This window comes from Oncorhynchus clarkii, chromosome 6 (assembly GCF_045791955.1).
Source record: "Oncorhynchus clarkii lewisi isolate Uvic-CL-2024 chromosome 6, UVic_Ocla_1.0, whole genome shotgun sequence".
Taxonomy (NCBI): Eukaryota; Metazoa; Chordata; class Actinopteri; order Salmoniformes; family Salmonidae; genus Oncorhynchus; species Oncorhynchus clarkii.
In genome coordinates this window covers 50,200,207-50,215,671 of record NC_092152.1, presented here as the reverse complement: position 1 = coordinate 50,215,671, position 15,465 = coordinate 50,200,207, and the positions used below count along the sequence as shown (strand labels likewise).

General features: G+C 44.0%; 1 protein-coding gene across 1 annotated transcript; it reads left to right on the top strand.

The window, feature by feature from the left end:
* Window positions 1-7,750: 7,750 nt before the first annotated feature.
* Window positions 7,751-11,393, top strand: LOC139412122 (ankyrin repeat domain-containing protein 34B-like). The gene is made up of 5 exons (XM_071158930.1): window positions 7,751-8,046; window positions 8,375-8,612; window positions 8,907-9,340; window positions 9,519-9,690; window positions 9,761-11,393. Exons 1-5 carry the CDS (start codon window positions 7,844-7,846, stop codon window positions 10,523-10,525), a joined length of 1,812 nt encoding a protein of 603 aa, XP_071015031.1. The 5' UTR covers window positions 7,751-7,843; the 3' UTR covers window positions 10,526-11,393.
* The last annotated feature ends 4,072 nt before the right edge of the window (window positions 11,394-15,465 follow it).

Here is a 15,465-nt window from a genome sequence, read left to right as displayed (position 1 = left end):
AATGATCCCAAATACACCGCCCGGGCAACAAAGGAGTGGCTTTGTAAGAAGCATTTCAAGGTCCTGGAGTGGCCTAGCCAGTCTCCAGATCTCAACCCCATAGAAAATCTTTGGAGGGAGTTGAAAGTCCATGTTGCCCAGCAACAGCTCCAAAACATCACTGCTCTAGAGGAGATCTGCATGGAGGAATGGGCCAAAATACCAGCAACAGTGTGTGAAAACCTTGTAAAGACTTATAGAAAACGTTTGACCTCTGTCATTGCCAACAAAGGGTATAGAACAAAGTATTGAGATCAACTTTTGTTTTTGACCAAATACTTATTTTCCACCATAATTTGCAAATTAATTCATTAAAAATCCTACAATGTGGCCTCCTGGGTGGCGCAGTGGTTAAGCGCGCTGTACTGCAGCGCCAGCTGTGCCATCAGAGTCCCTGGGTTCGTGCCCAGGCTCTGTCGTAACCGGCCGCGACCGGGAGGTCCGTGGGGCGACGCACAATTGGCCTAGCGTCGTCCGGGTTAGGGAGGGCTTGGTCGGTAGGGATGTCCTTGTCTCATCGCGCACCAGCGACTCCTGTGGCGGGCCGGGCGCAGTGCGCGCTAACCAAGGTTGCACAGTGTTTCCTCCGACACATTGGTGCGGCTGGCTTCCAGGTTGGATGCGCGCTGTGTTAAGAAGCAGTGCGGCTGGTTGGGTTGTGTATCGGAGGACGCATGACTTCCAACCTTCGTCTCCCCCGAGCCCGTACGGGAGTTGTAGCGATGAGACAATATAGTAGCTACTACAACAATTGGATAACACGAAAAAGGGGTAAAAATTCAACAATTTTTTTTTTTTAAAATCCTGCAATGTGATTTTCGGGATTTTTTTCTCATTTTGTCTGTCATAGTTGAAGTGTACCTATGATGAGAAGTACAGGCCTCTCATCTTTTTAAGTGGGAGAACTTGCACAATTGGTGGCTGACTAAATACTTTTTTTGCCCCACTGTATCTTGTGTGTGTTGCACGCGTACAATGATGGCAAAAAAACAACATTTGAGAGTGCGCCGACCCTGGTGCTAGAGGGGGTACGCAGCTGCAGGTTGAATGTTTGAAGGGGTACGGGACTATAAAAAGTTTGGTTATTTTGATTCTTTGACATAGGGCTAGCTATAAAGGGTCCTATTGTTGTCTTCCTGTCTACGCAGGCTGAATGCTGTGCTGACGCTTAAACAGTGTTTGCTGTTTTAGAGTTGTTCAAAAGGCTGGCTTCATTACCTTAGCCTTGAGTGTCAGGATCTGACGCTGTCTGTCTGCCGAGTCATCACACAGATCTATGAAGACTTAAACAGACAGTTCAATACCTGGGATACTCAAACAAGGGATATGACATACTGCCACACACGTGTGCACCCACGCACACAAACAGACACTCACACTCTCTCTCACACTCACAAACACAATTTTTTAATACAACAAAGACAGAAAATGGGTATGTGCCTTTCTACCTGCGCATAACATCTACCTCAGACCCATGGTCTGCACCGTCAGAATGGGAATAATAGAATGAGTTCTTATTGGCTGTCTGTCTCCTGTGTTATTTAATTTGCAGAGACCGTCATGCCCTATTAACTCGTCTCTGGCTCTCTACCAACATTCTCCTCCTCTCCAGTCACCACACTCTTTGCTCTACATCCCTGTGTCACACTCTCTCTTCTCCTACCCTCCCTGTCTCTCTTACTTTAAAATGTAAATCGTTCTCTCTCTCTAGCTAGCCATTACAACTGTCACATCTGCTTTTATGTTCTCTCTCTCTGCTATAGTTGTCCTGTTCTCTCTTTCTCTTACTCAAAGGGCCTTTCAATCACAGGCCACAACATTTCAGCAGATAGCCTAGTGGTTAGAGCATTGGGGCAGTAACCAAAAGGTTGCTGGATCGAATCACCGAGCTGACAAGGTAAACATCTGCCCCTGAGCAAGGTGGTTAACCCACTGTTCCCTGTGCACTGAAGATGTAGATGTCAATTATGTCAGCCCCCAGCACCTCTCTGATTCAGAGCGGTTGGGTTAAATGCAGAAGGCATTTCAGTTGTACAATTGACTAGATATCGCTCTTATTGGTCGTAACATTATATCGCTATCCTTACCTCCTTCCTTCCCTCTTTCATTCCTCAGTGGGCATCTTTTGGTGAATTATCAACTGTTTGACCAGGATATTAAAAAAAACAGAAGAGAATCACAGGTGATTTGAGGAGTTCATGACCACATAACTCAAGGTAAGTCATTCAGTTGAAATATCTTATGTATATGCTGTGAATACATGTGTTTAAAGATCAAACAAAAAAAATTAGACAAGTGAATAACTGAAAAGTGTTATGAGGGTGAGTTCTGTGACAGAAAAAATAAGTTTCACACATTTAATTAAAACTAGTAATGAGCATGTAAGTCTTATGTGTGATAGTGAAAATAATAGATTGTTGTTTACATAAGAATAACGTTTTCTCTATGTCATAAAGCTTTTTAAAACTCACTCATACAGCATCATTGTATAATTTGTTGCTTATACATTTTGCCAATGTCTGTTGTTTGCGAGCTGATAGTTCACTACGCTGAATTGTGTAAAGCATTTCCTGGGAAATCTGTGTGAGATATATGGGCATCCCTCTTAAGTATTACCTTAATCAAAATGACTAATGCACAAATCAAATGTAATCACAGGAAAGTATAGTGGAGAGTAGTAGACTCTTCAACATCTCCCAACCACGTTCTATGATTGCTTTCTAATAAGGTTTCTGGTCATTATGGGAAATATTGTTTACAATAACCACCTTTTCTATATAATAACAAAATAAATTCAGTGCAAACACATACACACCCAGCTAAGCAAATACACACAAAAATCCCCCCTTGAAGTTGTTATCAGTCTTTTGGAGGGTTGATTGAACTGTAGAGTAGAAAAACAATTAACTTCACATGGTCTAGTAGATATCTGTTTATGATTGCATTGAGGCATATTAAAGAACCAATGTATTCCATATTTAAATGCTCAACTAAGAAACATACACAGTAACCCTAATTTGAACCTTATTGTAAAAACAACACATAAATCACATTACTCAGATTATTGTACAGGATAATCTCAGCCGTGCAGCATCTAGGGATGAAATGTATCTTCCCTAGTGTTCAGTTGAGTCTCATTCAGAGAGTGCTTTTCTACCATCACCATCAAATTTCAATATTTGTATTATTTCTATACATACAGTAAGAATCAGCCACCTGGTTATTTATTTGACTGTGACTGTTACCCTACTGTGTGTGTGTGTGTGTGTGTGTGTGTGTGTGTGTGTGTGTGTGTGTGTGTGTGTGTGTGTGTGTGTGTGTGTGTGTGTGTGTGTGTGTGTGTGTGTGTGTGTGTGTGTGTGTGTGTGTGTGTGTGTGTGTGTGTGTGTGTGTGTGTGTGTGTGTAAAGAGCAAAGCAGGTGTGAGGTGTTTGTTTTATCCCACTGAGCCAGCTAAGCTTCCTCAAAGACCTTCTTTTGATAAACAATCTCAAATGACTGTAAGCTACGTTGTGTTCTGTTGTCCATCTGTAGTTCTGGTGTTTTATGTGTGTGTGTGTGTAGATGCTGAATAAGATGAGGTCAGCCTGCCCTACACTCTGAAAATTGCATATCACATAAATTAAACATTATGCTAGTTGTGATGGGTGTGACCTGACCACTCACTCACTCACCCACACACTTTCCATCTCCAAGACTGAATCTTAAGGTATCCTGGTATCAAACGAACTAGCATGGAAAACATTCTACAATTTCATTTAAATGACTTAGAATGTACTTTTAAGACAGTACATTTCTCAGAAATGTATTGATGGCATTTTGATTGAGCTAATAATTTTTACATTTAACTTGACATATTTCCCATCTGATTTCATTTTAATTTTGTGACAAGAACCTTCTTTCAACAACATGGATCAGGGTTGGGGTTAAATGCGTTTTCATTTTGAAATTAATTCAAATGATCAGTTCATGAATTAAGTCATCCATAATTCTAATTAATTATACAAGTAGTACTAATCCCTAATGGATGACTTCTAATTCATGAATTGAATGTTTGAATTAATTTCGAAAATGTAAGCGCATTTAACCCCAACCTTGGTTCTGTGACTTATGACTTAGCAATGTGCATATTGCCAAAGTGTACTTTGGAAATGGAATTCATTAATAATATAACTAATATATAATAACTCACTCTCAAACCAAAACAGTTGGAAATTGTTATTTTTCCCCCCGTGCCACACAGAACTGTTTGGGCCCCAAATGGCACCCTATTCTCTTCATAGTGCACTACGTTTGACCAGAGCCCTATAGGACCTGGTCAAACGTTGTGCACTATTTAGGGAATAGGATGCTATTTGTGACTCAAACTGTCTCATCAGGTATTCTCTCTGTACTCAGGCAGTTTGAAGGGCAGGGCCGGGCTCTCAAAGCAAAGTGCTAACTGAGGTTTAAATGCCACCCCATAGAGACGGCCCTCATCACAAGTCCTGCTGCCTCGGAGGTTGTATACAAAATGGCACCCAATTCCCTATATAGTCCACTACTTTTGACCCTGGGCTATAGGGAATAGGGTGCATTTGGGACAGGCCCTGACTGTGGATGGCACACACCTCCTCCTGTCTGTAAACACATGCAGCCAAACTCTCTGGCCCTGTACACACTCATGTTGTACTGATGTAGAATGTATTTGGCACAACAGTTGTGATACAACAGAGTATTTTTTCACAACAATAATTACACAAGTGTTGAGAAGAAACTGCACAATGGTTGTCTTAAAGTTGTTATGTTGCAAACATATACAACAGATGTTGTATCACAAAATATCGTTGCATCAAATGTTGTGTTGTGCGTCGTTGTACAACCTGAGTGTGTAAGGGTTGGGTAGGTTACTTTCTAAATGTATTCTGTTAGTTACTAGTTACCTGTTCAAAATGGGAATCAGTACATTTTGGATTACCCAAACACAGTAACGAGTCGGATTGCTTTCAGTTACTTTCTGATTACTTTCCCCTTAAGAGGCATTGGAAGAAGACTAAAAGCATCCATTAAATGCATTTGGTGTATCATCAGTGGTCTCTGACTTGTGGTCAGACTCGCTCAGATGGAACAAACTTAAACTTGCACCTTTTTTTATGCTGAATTGAATGTCATTGAGGAAACAAAGGTGTGTCATAGTGTATTTTGGGCAAAAATCCTTTCTGAATTTAAAAGTCATCCTAGAACGAATCTTCTAGAATTTTAAAAGGATCTGTAATCTCACATGAAATATTTTGTGCCACGCTCTCTCTCTCTCTGTGCACTCTAAAGTCAACCTCAACTTTTCTGATTCTTGATCACGTTGAGGGAGAGGTCGTTGTCCTGGCAACACACTGCCAGGTCTCTGACCTCCTCCCTATAGGCCTTTTTATTTTGTTGTTTGATAGTCGATGAGCATGTGAACATTACATTTTGTTTTAACATTGCTTTATCCATAGATTAACATCAGCCTGCAAACATTCTATTGCATAGACTTTAGAGAGGTTATCATATAATCAATCTGGTCAGCGGCTTGAGGGGAACAATTTAATACTACACATTTTTGGGGTTGACTATAAATCACCTGACATTGCATGAAATAAAAGGACAATCCTTTTGGTCATTAAACACAAGTTCTTGGTCCTTAGAGCTGACATTTTTCTATCACAAACTTAATTCACTGTACTCTCACCATAGCCGTGGGAAGTAGGGGTGCTAAGGGTGCTGCAACATCCCCGTAAAAATCAGAGTGAAAAAAATATATGTATCTTTTTTTAATGTTTACAATAGTTCTGTGGCTATGCCTCTGTCTGATACTGGGTTACACTTTATTTGGATAGTCTGAAATCCTGGTCTACAGATCAAACTGTCTGTTGCTAAAGTATGTGGTTAGGATTCGCTTTAGAATCAGGGTTAATGTTACGGTTAGGATAAGTGTTAAGGTTAGGGCTAGTGGATGGTTAGTTAAACTGCTGTTGACAGTTTTTTGAACAACTACTGATTATCTACAAACCATCTACTTGGAACTATCCAAGTACAGTGATACTGGTTACTGCAGCAGACTATTGAAGCAGACCCTTACCCCTCCAATACAAAAGGCAGCTGAATGGATTGGACTCTGGTTATTTGAAAGCGGCATAGCTTTCAGAATGCCTCATGTTATCCACCTTCCTACGCATATCTTACCTTTTGAAATGACCAAACACACACAGCGATGATGAATACGCACACAAACAATATTTTTCTCTGTCTTTCTCTCTCTCTCTATAAAAGTCCATTGGATGGCAGCAACAAAAACACAAGGCCAAGCAGACAATGGAATTTAGTGCTGCATACCGTCATACAGTCACTCTAGGAGCGGAGGGTCAGAGAGGACTAAGTTTTCTTCCTTTACAGTACATGTCTTGAAGAAAGAGATGTCCCTTTGTATGTACTCAAGCTGTCTTGGGCGAGAGAGGCGTGTGTGTGTGTGTGTGTGTGTGTGAGTGAGAGTTGTGTAACATACTGCGTCTGTATATTGAGTGTATGCTTGACGTCCACGTACCAAGGACAAGGTTAGGCACAAAACACATACACAGAGCTCCTCAACAAGGACAAGGATTAGTACAGAACCACATAAGTAAATGCATCACTTGATTACTAAGTGGGTGTTTTATTACATAACCTCTGATTTTAAGAACTATTCAAATATCATCACACCTTGAAATTAAGCAGGTCTGTGTCCCAAATGACACCCTATTCCTATCACGACTCAGGATATGACTCAGATGCAGACACAGGAGGCGGATAGTTCTGTACTCAGAATATGTATTATAAACAAAGGGGCAGGCAAAGGGCAGGTTGAGGGCAGGCAGAGGTTTGTAATCCAAGGCAGTCAACCAGGGACAGAGGGGCAGGCTCAGGGTCAGGCCAGGCAGAGAAGGTGGAACAGGGAAGACTAGAAAACAACTAGGGTCAAAAAAACTAGGGAACTGGAGAAATGGGAAACATGCTGGTAAGAGTTGACAAAACAAGACGAACTGGCAACAGACAAAAATGCAGGTATAAATACACAGGGGATAATGGGTAAAAATAATAGGGGACACCTGATGGGGGGTGGAGATGAGCACAAGACAGCTGAAACAGATCAGGGTGTCACAGCTATACAGGGTATACAGGGTATACAGTATACAGGGTAGCATTTGGGATATAGCCTGTCTCTCTGATCCTCCTTAGTCCTCACTTTCTCTGAGAATAAAGTGAAGATATCCTAGGTGTTAGGAGCAGGAAATGCTGTGTGGTCCAAGATGGTTCCATAATCTATGACTTCATAATATTACCATAATCTATCCTCAAACTTTAGAAAATCTAAAAAAGCCATCACATCAAAATATTCAAGCAGCGGAAACAAAAACTCAGACCCCCTCAGTTATAGGTACACTCAATATGGCCACCGGTCTACCCATCACAGCACACTGACTTGAATGGGGAATCCTTATATAATCTACTCTAGTAATACTCTAGTAATTATATTTCTATGAACACATCTGTCTATATATGTTCCCACAGGGCCATGACAAAGTTACATCTAGAATCTCACAGATGACCCTATAAACCACAGTAACACTACCTGCATTAGCATGACCTTTCACCTTTTATTCTGCTGTAATGCTGTAGTAACACTAAGACACATTTTCCGTCCATCTGACATTCCACAGGGCATTGACAGACTTGCCTCTACACTAACGATGACTCTATAAGACACAGTACCAGTACCTGCATTAGAGAGCCACTATACCTTTGATCCTGGCATGGAGGACGCGACGGAGGTGCGTACGGATGGGAACTCTCTACTCAAGGCCGTGTTCCTGAGTCGACTGCGTCTGACACGCCTGCTGCTGGAGGGAGGGGCTTACATCAACGAGAGCAACGAGCGCGGTGAGACGCCCCTCATGGTGTCGTGCCGGACACGCCACACGGACGCACAGAGCGTGCCCAAACACAAGATGGTTCGGTAAGTAAGTCACTAGTCCATGACACCTCGTATGGGTTGGGTTAGTGTTAAGGAGTAGGAGGTAAACACCACAGAGCAGGGGTGGCCCACTTGTATCCCCAATGGGCCAGTGTGTGTACAGACTTTCACTCCAGCCAAAACAATTACACACCTGGCTTAAATAATGCATTGAAGACCAAATCCTGCACCAACACCTGCTCTTCATGAATAATATTGGCCACCCCTGCCCTACCATAGAGTTGCCAAGTAAAAATACACTTTACCTCCTCTTCAGGAGTTCAATGATCCACAGAGTATTGATCAACATGACATCCATGTCCCCCCACAGGTACTTGCTGGAGAGTGGTGCTGACCCAAACATCCAGGATAAGGCCGGTAAGACTGCTCTGATGCATGCGTGTCTGGAGCAGGCCGGAGTGGATGTCCTTTCTCTGCTGCTGGGGAGTGGAGCCGACCCCAGTCTGAACGACCACTCTGGCTCCTCAACTTTGGTCTATGCTGTCAATGCAGGGGACAAGGAGGCCCTGAGAGTCCTACTGGATGCCTGCAAGGCCAAGGGCAAGGAGGTGGGGATGTGGGTTTGATTCCCGCTTGGGTAGGTTTGCAAAAAAGTTTTCCAGAACTTCTGGTTTGAGGATTCCAGATTTTGTGCTTATGAACTTATGATTGCTGGAGTATTCCAACCAGGATTTCTGGAAAACCTGGGAACTTTGAGAAAGTTGCTGAATTTTTGCAACCCTACTCTGGGACCAAATGTTTGCATGCTCTACTATAAGTCACCTTCGGATTAAAGCGTCTGCTAAATGGCACGTATTCAATTTGATTATGTTTTATATTATTTATATCATATTACATTATAGGTCATCATCATCACCACGGACAAGCTACCTTCGGGATGCCAGATGACCAAGCAGTATTTGAACGTGCCTCCACCGCCCGACCTGGAAGAGCGCATGCACTGCACCCCTGGCTCGGCCACCTGCTGCATGTCCCCCTCAGACATACAGCTCCGCACCCCTCCACAGGGTTCCCCCGCCATCACCTCCCCCCACCCAGGGAGCCCCCTCTTGGGCCTCAGGGAGCACCAGCACCACCAGGGTGGTGGAAGGGGAACCACCATCTCTGGTTCTACTGGTTCTGATTCTTCTCAGCCAGGCTCCCCAACCAGGGACCCTAACCTGTTACGAGGCCCCAGTCCTGGGGTGGGGAAGCTGCTCCATGTCCAGCAGCTCCACTCAGAGCCTTGGCTGAAGATCCCTCCATCCCTGCTGCTGCAGCAGAGCAAGGCCTCTAGGTAGGTAGCCAAGAGAAGCAGGGGTTCAAATCCCATATCTGTCAGGAAAAAAAATAGGTTCAGGGTAGGTGCCCTTGAAGGCACTTTACCCCTAAACTGCTAACATGGCACTGCACTAGTAACTGCCAATTGCTCCAGCCAAATGTGTATTTTTTTGTATGTGTGTGGGTTGTTTCAGCCTGACCGAGGAGCTGCTGGACATTACCCCAGAGGAGGAGCTCTCCTTCTGGGTCAACAGCTTGGCCTTCTCTGGGTCCGGAAGGGCAGGGCCCGGGGTACATCCAACCCTCGCCCGTCACCAGAGCATCGACGCCAAAGACGCCACGGGGCTGCTAAGGGCCTTGGAGCAGGTAATAATGATAATAACTTATCATGTGTCTATATCATAATACATTTTTACGTATATTTTTTGTATCTCAGGTGGCTGGAAGCGAGGGAGGTGGCGGAGGACGAAGGAGAGGCCTGAGTAGGAAGATGTCTTATGACAGCGCTGCAGCTTTTTCCCACCTCAACCTCTTGCACCGGGGGGACGGAGGAGGCTGCCCCAACTGTCCCTGTGGCGTTCATGAACCAGTCCTCCCAGTGGACAAAACCTCCCTAGACTGCTGCCTCCCTAACCTGGCCGTGTCCAGCCTAAAGAATGTAGTCCGCCGCCGCAACATCGGCATGGACCACTATAGCTCTGACTCCCAGTTGCCCCAGTTCGGCCACAGCAGCCACCCAGAGTGTAATGAATCCCACAGAGGCATAGGGGGTGGTGTAGGGGGAACTGAGAAGCGTAAGCTGGTCACCAGCCGGTCATCCACCCTGTCAGGCTCCAGGGAGTCCCTGGAGAGCACTGCCCAGAGAAGGGGACCCGCAAACCTGGAGAGAAGAGGCTCGGGGGCCCTGCTCCTGGATCATATCTCCCACACCCGGCCGGGATACCTGCCTCCTCTTAACCCCCACGCACCCATACCCGACATCGGGGTCAGCCCCACCTCAACCTGCCCCAGCCTGAGTGGGAGCACCAAAGCACTGAATCTGAATGGGGGTGTTGTAGCAGGGCCGGGGTCAAAGCCTCTCGTCCCCTGTGCACCTTCCTTCCACAGGGATCGGAAGTTTAAGACATTGCTGAGAAGACACTCCATGCAGACTGAGCAGATTAAACAGCTTGTCAACTTCGAGGAGCTCTTCATCCACTAAGACGAACAATGCTAGCCCGGTCCCAGGTTTGTTCGTGTCGTCTTGCTAACCCCAGCCCTATAGTCATTGTCACGCCTTGGCAAAACTGCACAAACAGTTTTGGGACCCGACTAGAACACTGCATTTTCTTTGTGTGTCTGACTACTGTGTGCGCCGCTTCCTATATCAAGCTCTGTTGCTGCTGTGTGACCATAACATTGTTAACGAAGAACTTGTGCCTTCTTACCAGAAGTTTATTATTGCTCATCCCAGCTTTTTCAATGTGCTTAATTACACTTCCTTTGACAACCAGACTTGCAATTCCATCAAGCCCAGGAAGGAATAGAGGAATTACGATCGGCGCATCAGAACCATCGGTAACGCAACAGCTCTTCTTTGATCAATTGATACATTTATATCCGTTTGAAATCTGAGAGCAGAAATCTCATGGTACTCCTCCTCAGAACATCTAACAACAGACAGAGATGCTTTTAACACATGGATTGAAGGAATCTGAGGCCTTGAATCCTATGACAAAATAATTTACTCTTCAAAGGGAAGGGGGACTGAGTCATTCTGACTAAATCAATGACAGACTGAAAGCAATGGATTGGCAACACAGCACAAATACATCTGGGACTCCTCTGACTGTGGAAGATCTAAGTCACTAAGGAAAATATTCATATGTGTCAGTGGGAAAAACAAACACCAAAAAATGTAAGTAAGACCATCAGGATTCTTGAACACAAAGTAAGAATGTCAGAGCATTATATTTGCTGAGTATTTATTCAACACTGCTGTTTTGTACACCATTTGACGAGGTAGTTGTTGTATTGCCTTTCACTTGTTCTGTTGTGCTCCTTCACTGCTAATAAACTGCTTTACTGCCCTCTCCTCTTTTCTCTATACACCAAGTCACTGGGCTCCATCAGTGGTGTAGTGGTGCCTGGAAAAGTGGGTATACTCTAATGTTGCCCAAAATGTCCCAAACAGCCCGACCGGCAAAGGAAAGGTGCCCTGTGTAAAAATAATCTGAGAAACAGTAGATTACATCCTGAACCCTTAAAAATGATCAATCCCATATTGGCCTTTCAGTCAGTCCAACCCAAGCTGTACCGTGCAAATAGGCCTACTATTGAAACAGATAGAATTCACATTATTTTGTTCAGTTTTTTGCTTTCAAAGTCACTCTTTCTTAATAGAAAAACAACACAATTTGATGTTGTAAGTACATAACAATGCTTAAACCACATCAGGAGACCACTACTGGGTCGTAGTTAACCTTAATTCAAGTGTGCAGGCACCTAGCACTGTTGCTTGGTCTGTAGCACATGAGATGGAGTTTGCAAAACAAATGGCCATTGGATTGATGCAAATAATCATGACATCATTCTGCCAGGTTATGGCTACATTGTAGCTACATAACATAGTTAACTGAGAAGGTTTTTGGGAAAGCCTTTCCATATACCAGAATACGGTTAGGCCTCTAATTACTGTAGCATCGCCTTATTTTCCTGTCCCTTCATTGTTTGAAACCTGGACAATATCTCAGCTTGGATGTCAGCCCACCACCTCAAGCTCAACCTCGACAAGATGGAGTGCTCTTTCTCCCGGGGAAGGCCTCCTTAGTTTCCACCTCCCAGAGTGCTAAAAACCTTGGCATGACCCTGGACAACACCCTGCCGTTGTGGATAAGTTGGAAGGTATTTGAAGGCACAAGTGGGGAGCCCAGCCAACCGAGTGTTGCATAGACAACATCCATAGAGTACAATCTTTCATCACACAGGAAGTGGTGCAGGTACTAATCCAATTCATCATATCCCATCTGGACTACTGCAACAGAGGTTGACTAGGCTCCCCACTTGTGCCTTCAAAACCCTTCCAACTTATCCACAATGTTGCAGCTCATCTGGTGTACAACCTTCCCTTGTTTTCCAATGTCACCCCGCTCCTCTGTAAACTCCATTGGCTTCCAGTCAAAACTCGCATCAACTACAAGACCATGGTGCTTGCCTACGGAAAAAAGTGAGATGGTAATGGACAGGCACACTAGCATGGTAGTCTAACCTACACGATAATCACTGGCTGTTTTGCAGATGACAGTCAATGTATTCATTTTAGGTTTGTTTCAATAGGCATAAATGCAAACACACGGAATGAACAATCCTTTTATTCGTTGCACCACAACTTGGGTTAAGGGTTGAACCTGCGAATGTGTTCAGGCTAACTTACATGGGTTGTCCGTATCTGCAGCACAGAGGTCACCGAGGCCGCCAGGAAGTCATTGGGGTCAAGGGGTGTGGCCTTGCCTCCGTGACCTGGTAGGATGTCAGTGTTGATCCACAGAGGACCACGCAGCTCAGACAGAACATTGTGTTGTAACATCATGGATTAGGTTGAATACCAAGGGATGATACAAAGAGGAACCTTCAGTGTGTCAAATCGGAGGTCCTGTTGTCTGGACCTCTGGCAGTCTCTATGGGGGTGCCACAGGGTTCAATTCTCGGGCCGACTCTCTTCTCTGTATACATCAATGATGTTGCTCTTGCTGCTGGTGATTCTCTGATCAACCTCTACGCAGACATCACCATTCTGTATCCTTCTGGCCCTTCTTTGGACACTGTGTTAATTTTTAACAAACCTCCAGATGAGCTTCAATGACATACAACACTCCTTCCATGGCCTTCAACTGCTCTTAAATGCTAGTAAAACTAAATGCATGCTCTTCAACTGATTTCTGCCCGCATCTGACTAGCAACACTACTCTGGACGGTTCGGACTTAGAATATTTGGACAACTACAAATACCTAGGTGTCTGGTTAGACTCAACTCTCCTTCCAGACTCACATTAAGCATCTCCAATCCAAAATGTAATCTAGAATCGGTTCCTATTTCGCAACAAACCCTCCTTCACTCATGCTGCTAAACATAACCTTGTAAAACTGACTATCCTATCAATCATTGACTTTGGCGATGTCATTTACAAAATAGCCTCCAACACTCTACTCAGCAAATTGGATGCAGTCTATCACAGTGCCATGCGTTTTTGTCACCAAAGCCCCATATACTACCCACACTGCGACCTGTATGCTCTCGTTGGCTGGCCCTCGCTTCAAATTCGTTGCCAAACCCACTGGCTCCAGGTCATCTATAAGTCTTTGCTAGGTAAAGCCCCGCCTTATCTCAGCTCTCTGGTCACCATAGCAACACCCACCCATAGCACGCGCTCCAGCAGGTATATTTCACTGGTCATCCCCAAAGCCAACTCCTTGTTTGGCTGCCGCTCCTTCAAGTTCTCTGTTGCCAATGACTGGAACAAATTGCAAAATTCACTGAAGCTGGAGACATATCTCCCTCAATAATTTTTAAGCATCAGCTGTCATAGCAGGTACCGATCACTGAACCTGTACACAGCCCATCTGTAAATAGCCAACCCAACTACCTCATCCCCATATTGTTATTTTTTGCTCTTTTGCACCCCAGTATCTCTAATTGCACATCATCTTCTGCACATCTATCACTCCAGTGTTAATGCTAAATTGTAATTTTTTGCCTCTATGGACAATTTATTGCCTTAACTCCCTAATCTTACTACATTTGCACACACTGTATATTGCTTTTTCTATTGTGTTATTGACTGTACGTTTGTTTATCCCATGTGTAACTGTTGTTTTTGTCGCACTGCTCTGCTTTATCTTGGCCAGGTCACAGTTGTAAATTTGAACTTTTTCTCAACTGGCCTACCTGGTTAAATAAAGGTGAAATAAAAAATAATAAAACCTTTTAGTGAATTAATCAAGAAACAGATTAAGCCTAGTCCTGAATCTCCATTGACATAGATTTTTTTTGTCCAGGTCGAGGTTTAGCCGAGTCTGTATCTGGGCCTTACTGTCTAACATTTAGGTAAAACCTACAAGTTGTACAATAATCTAGCATACTTACCAGCAATACAAAAAATGTGGGTACTCACCGTACTTCTATAGTACAAAGTACTGTACTTCTATAGTACAACAATACAGTGGCTTGCGAAAGTATTCGCCCCCTTGGCATTTTTCCTATTTTGTTGCCTTACAACCTGGAATTAAAATGGATTTTGGGGGGGTTGTATCATTTGATTTACTCAACATGCCTACCACTTTGAAGATGCAAAATATTTTTTTTGTGAAACAAACAAGAAATAAGAAAAAAATCAACTTGAGCGTGCATAACTATTCACCCCCCCCCCCCCCCCCCCAAAAGTCAATACTTTGAAGAGCCACCTTTTGCAGCAATTACCGCTGCAAGTCTCTTGGGGTATGTCTCTATAAGCTTGGCACATCTAGTCACTGGGATTTTTGCCCATTCTTCAAGGCAAAACTGCTCCAGCTTCTTCAGGTTGGATGATTTCCGCTGTTGTACAGCAATCTTTAAGTCATACCACAGATTCTCAATTGGATTGAGGTCTGGGCTTTGACTAGGCCATTCCAAGACATTTAAATGGTTCCCCTTAAACCACTTGAGTGTTTTTTAGCAGTATGCTTAGGGTCATTGTCCTGCTGGAAGGTGAACCTCCGTCCCAGTCTCAAAACTCTGGAGGATAGAAACAGATTTCTCCTCAAGAATTTCACTCTATTTAGCCCCATCCATCATTCCTTCAATTCTGACCAGTTTCCCAGTCTCTGCCTATGAAAAACATCCCCACAGCATGATGCTGCCACCACCATGCTTCACTGTGGGGATGGTGTTCTCAGATTGAGAAATGTTGGGTTTGCGCCAAGACAGAGTTTTCCTTGATGGCCAAAAAGATACATTTTAGTCTTATCTGATCAGAGTACCTTCTTCCATATGCAGCTCCTTCAGGGTTATCTTTGGTCTTTTCGTTGCCTCTCTGATTTAACGCCATCTTTGCCCGGTCCATGAGTTTTGGTGGGCGGCCCTCTCTTGGCAGGTTAGTTGTGGTGCCATATTATTTCCATTTTGAA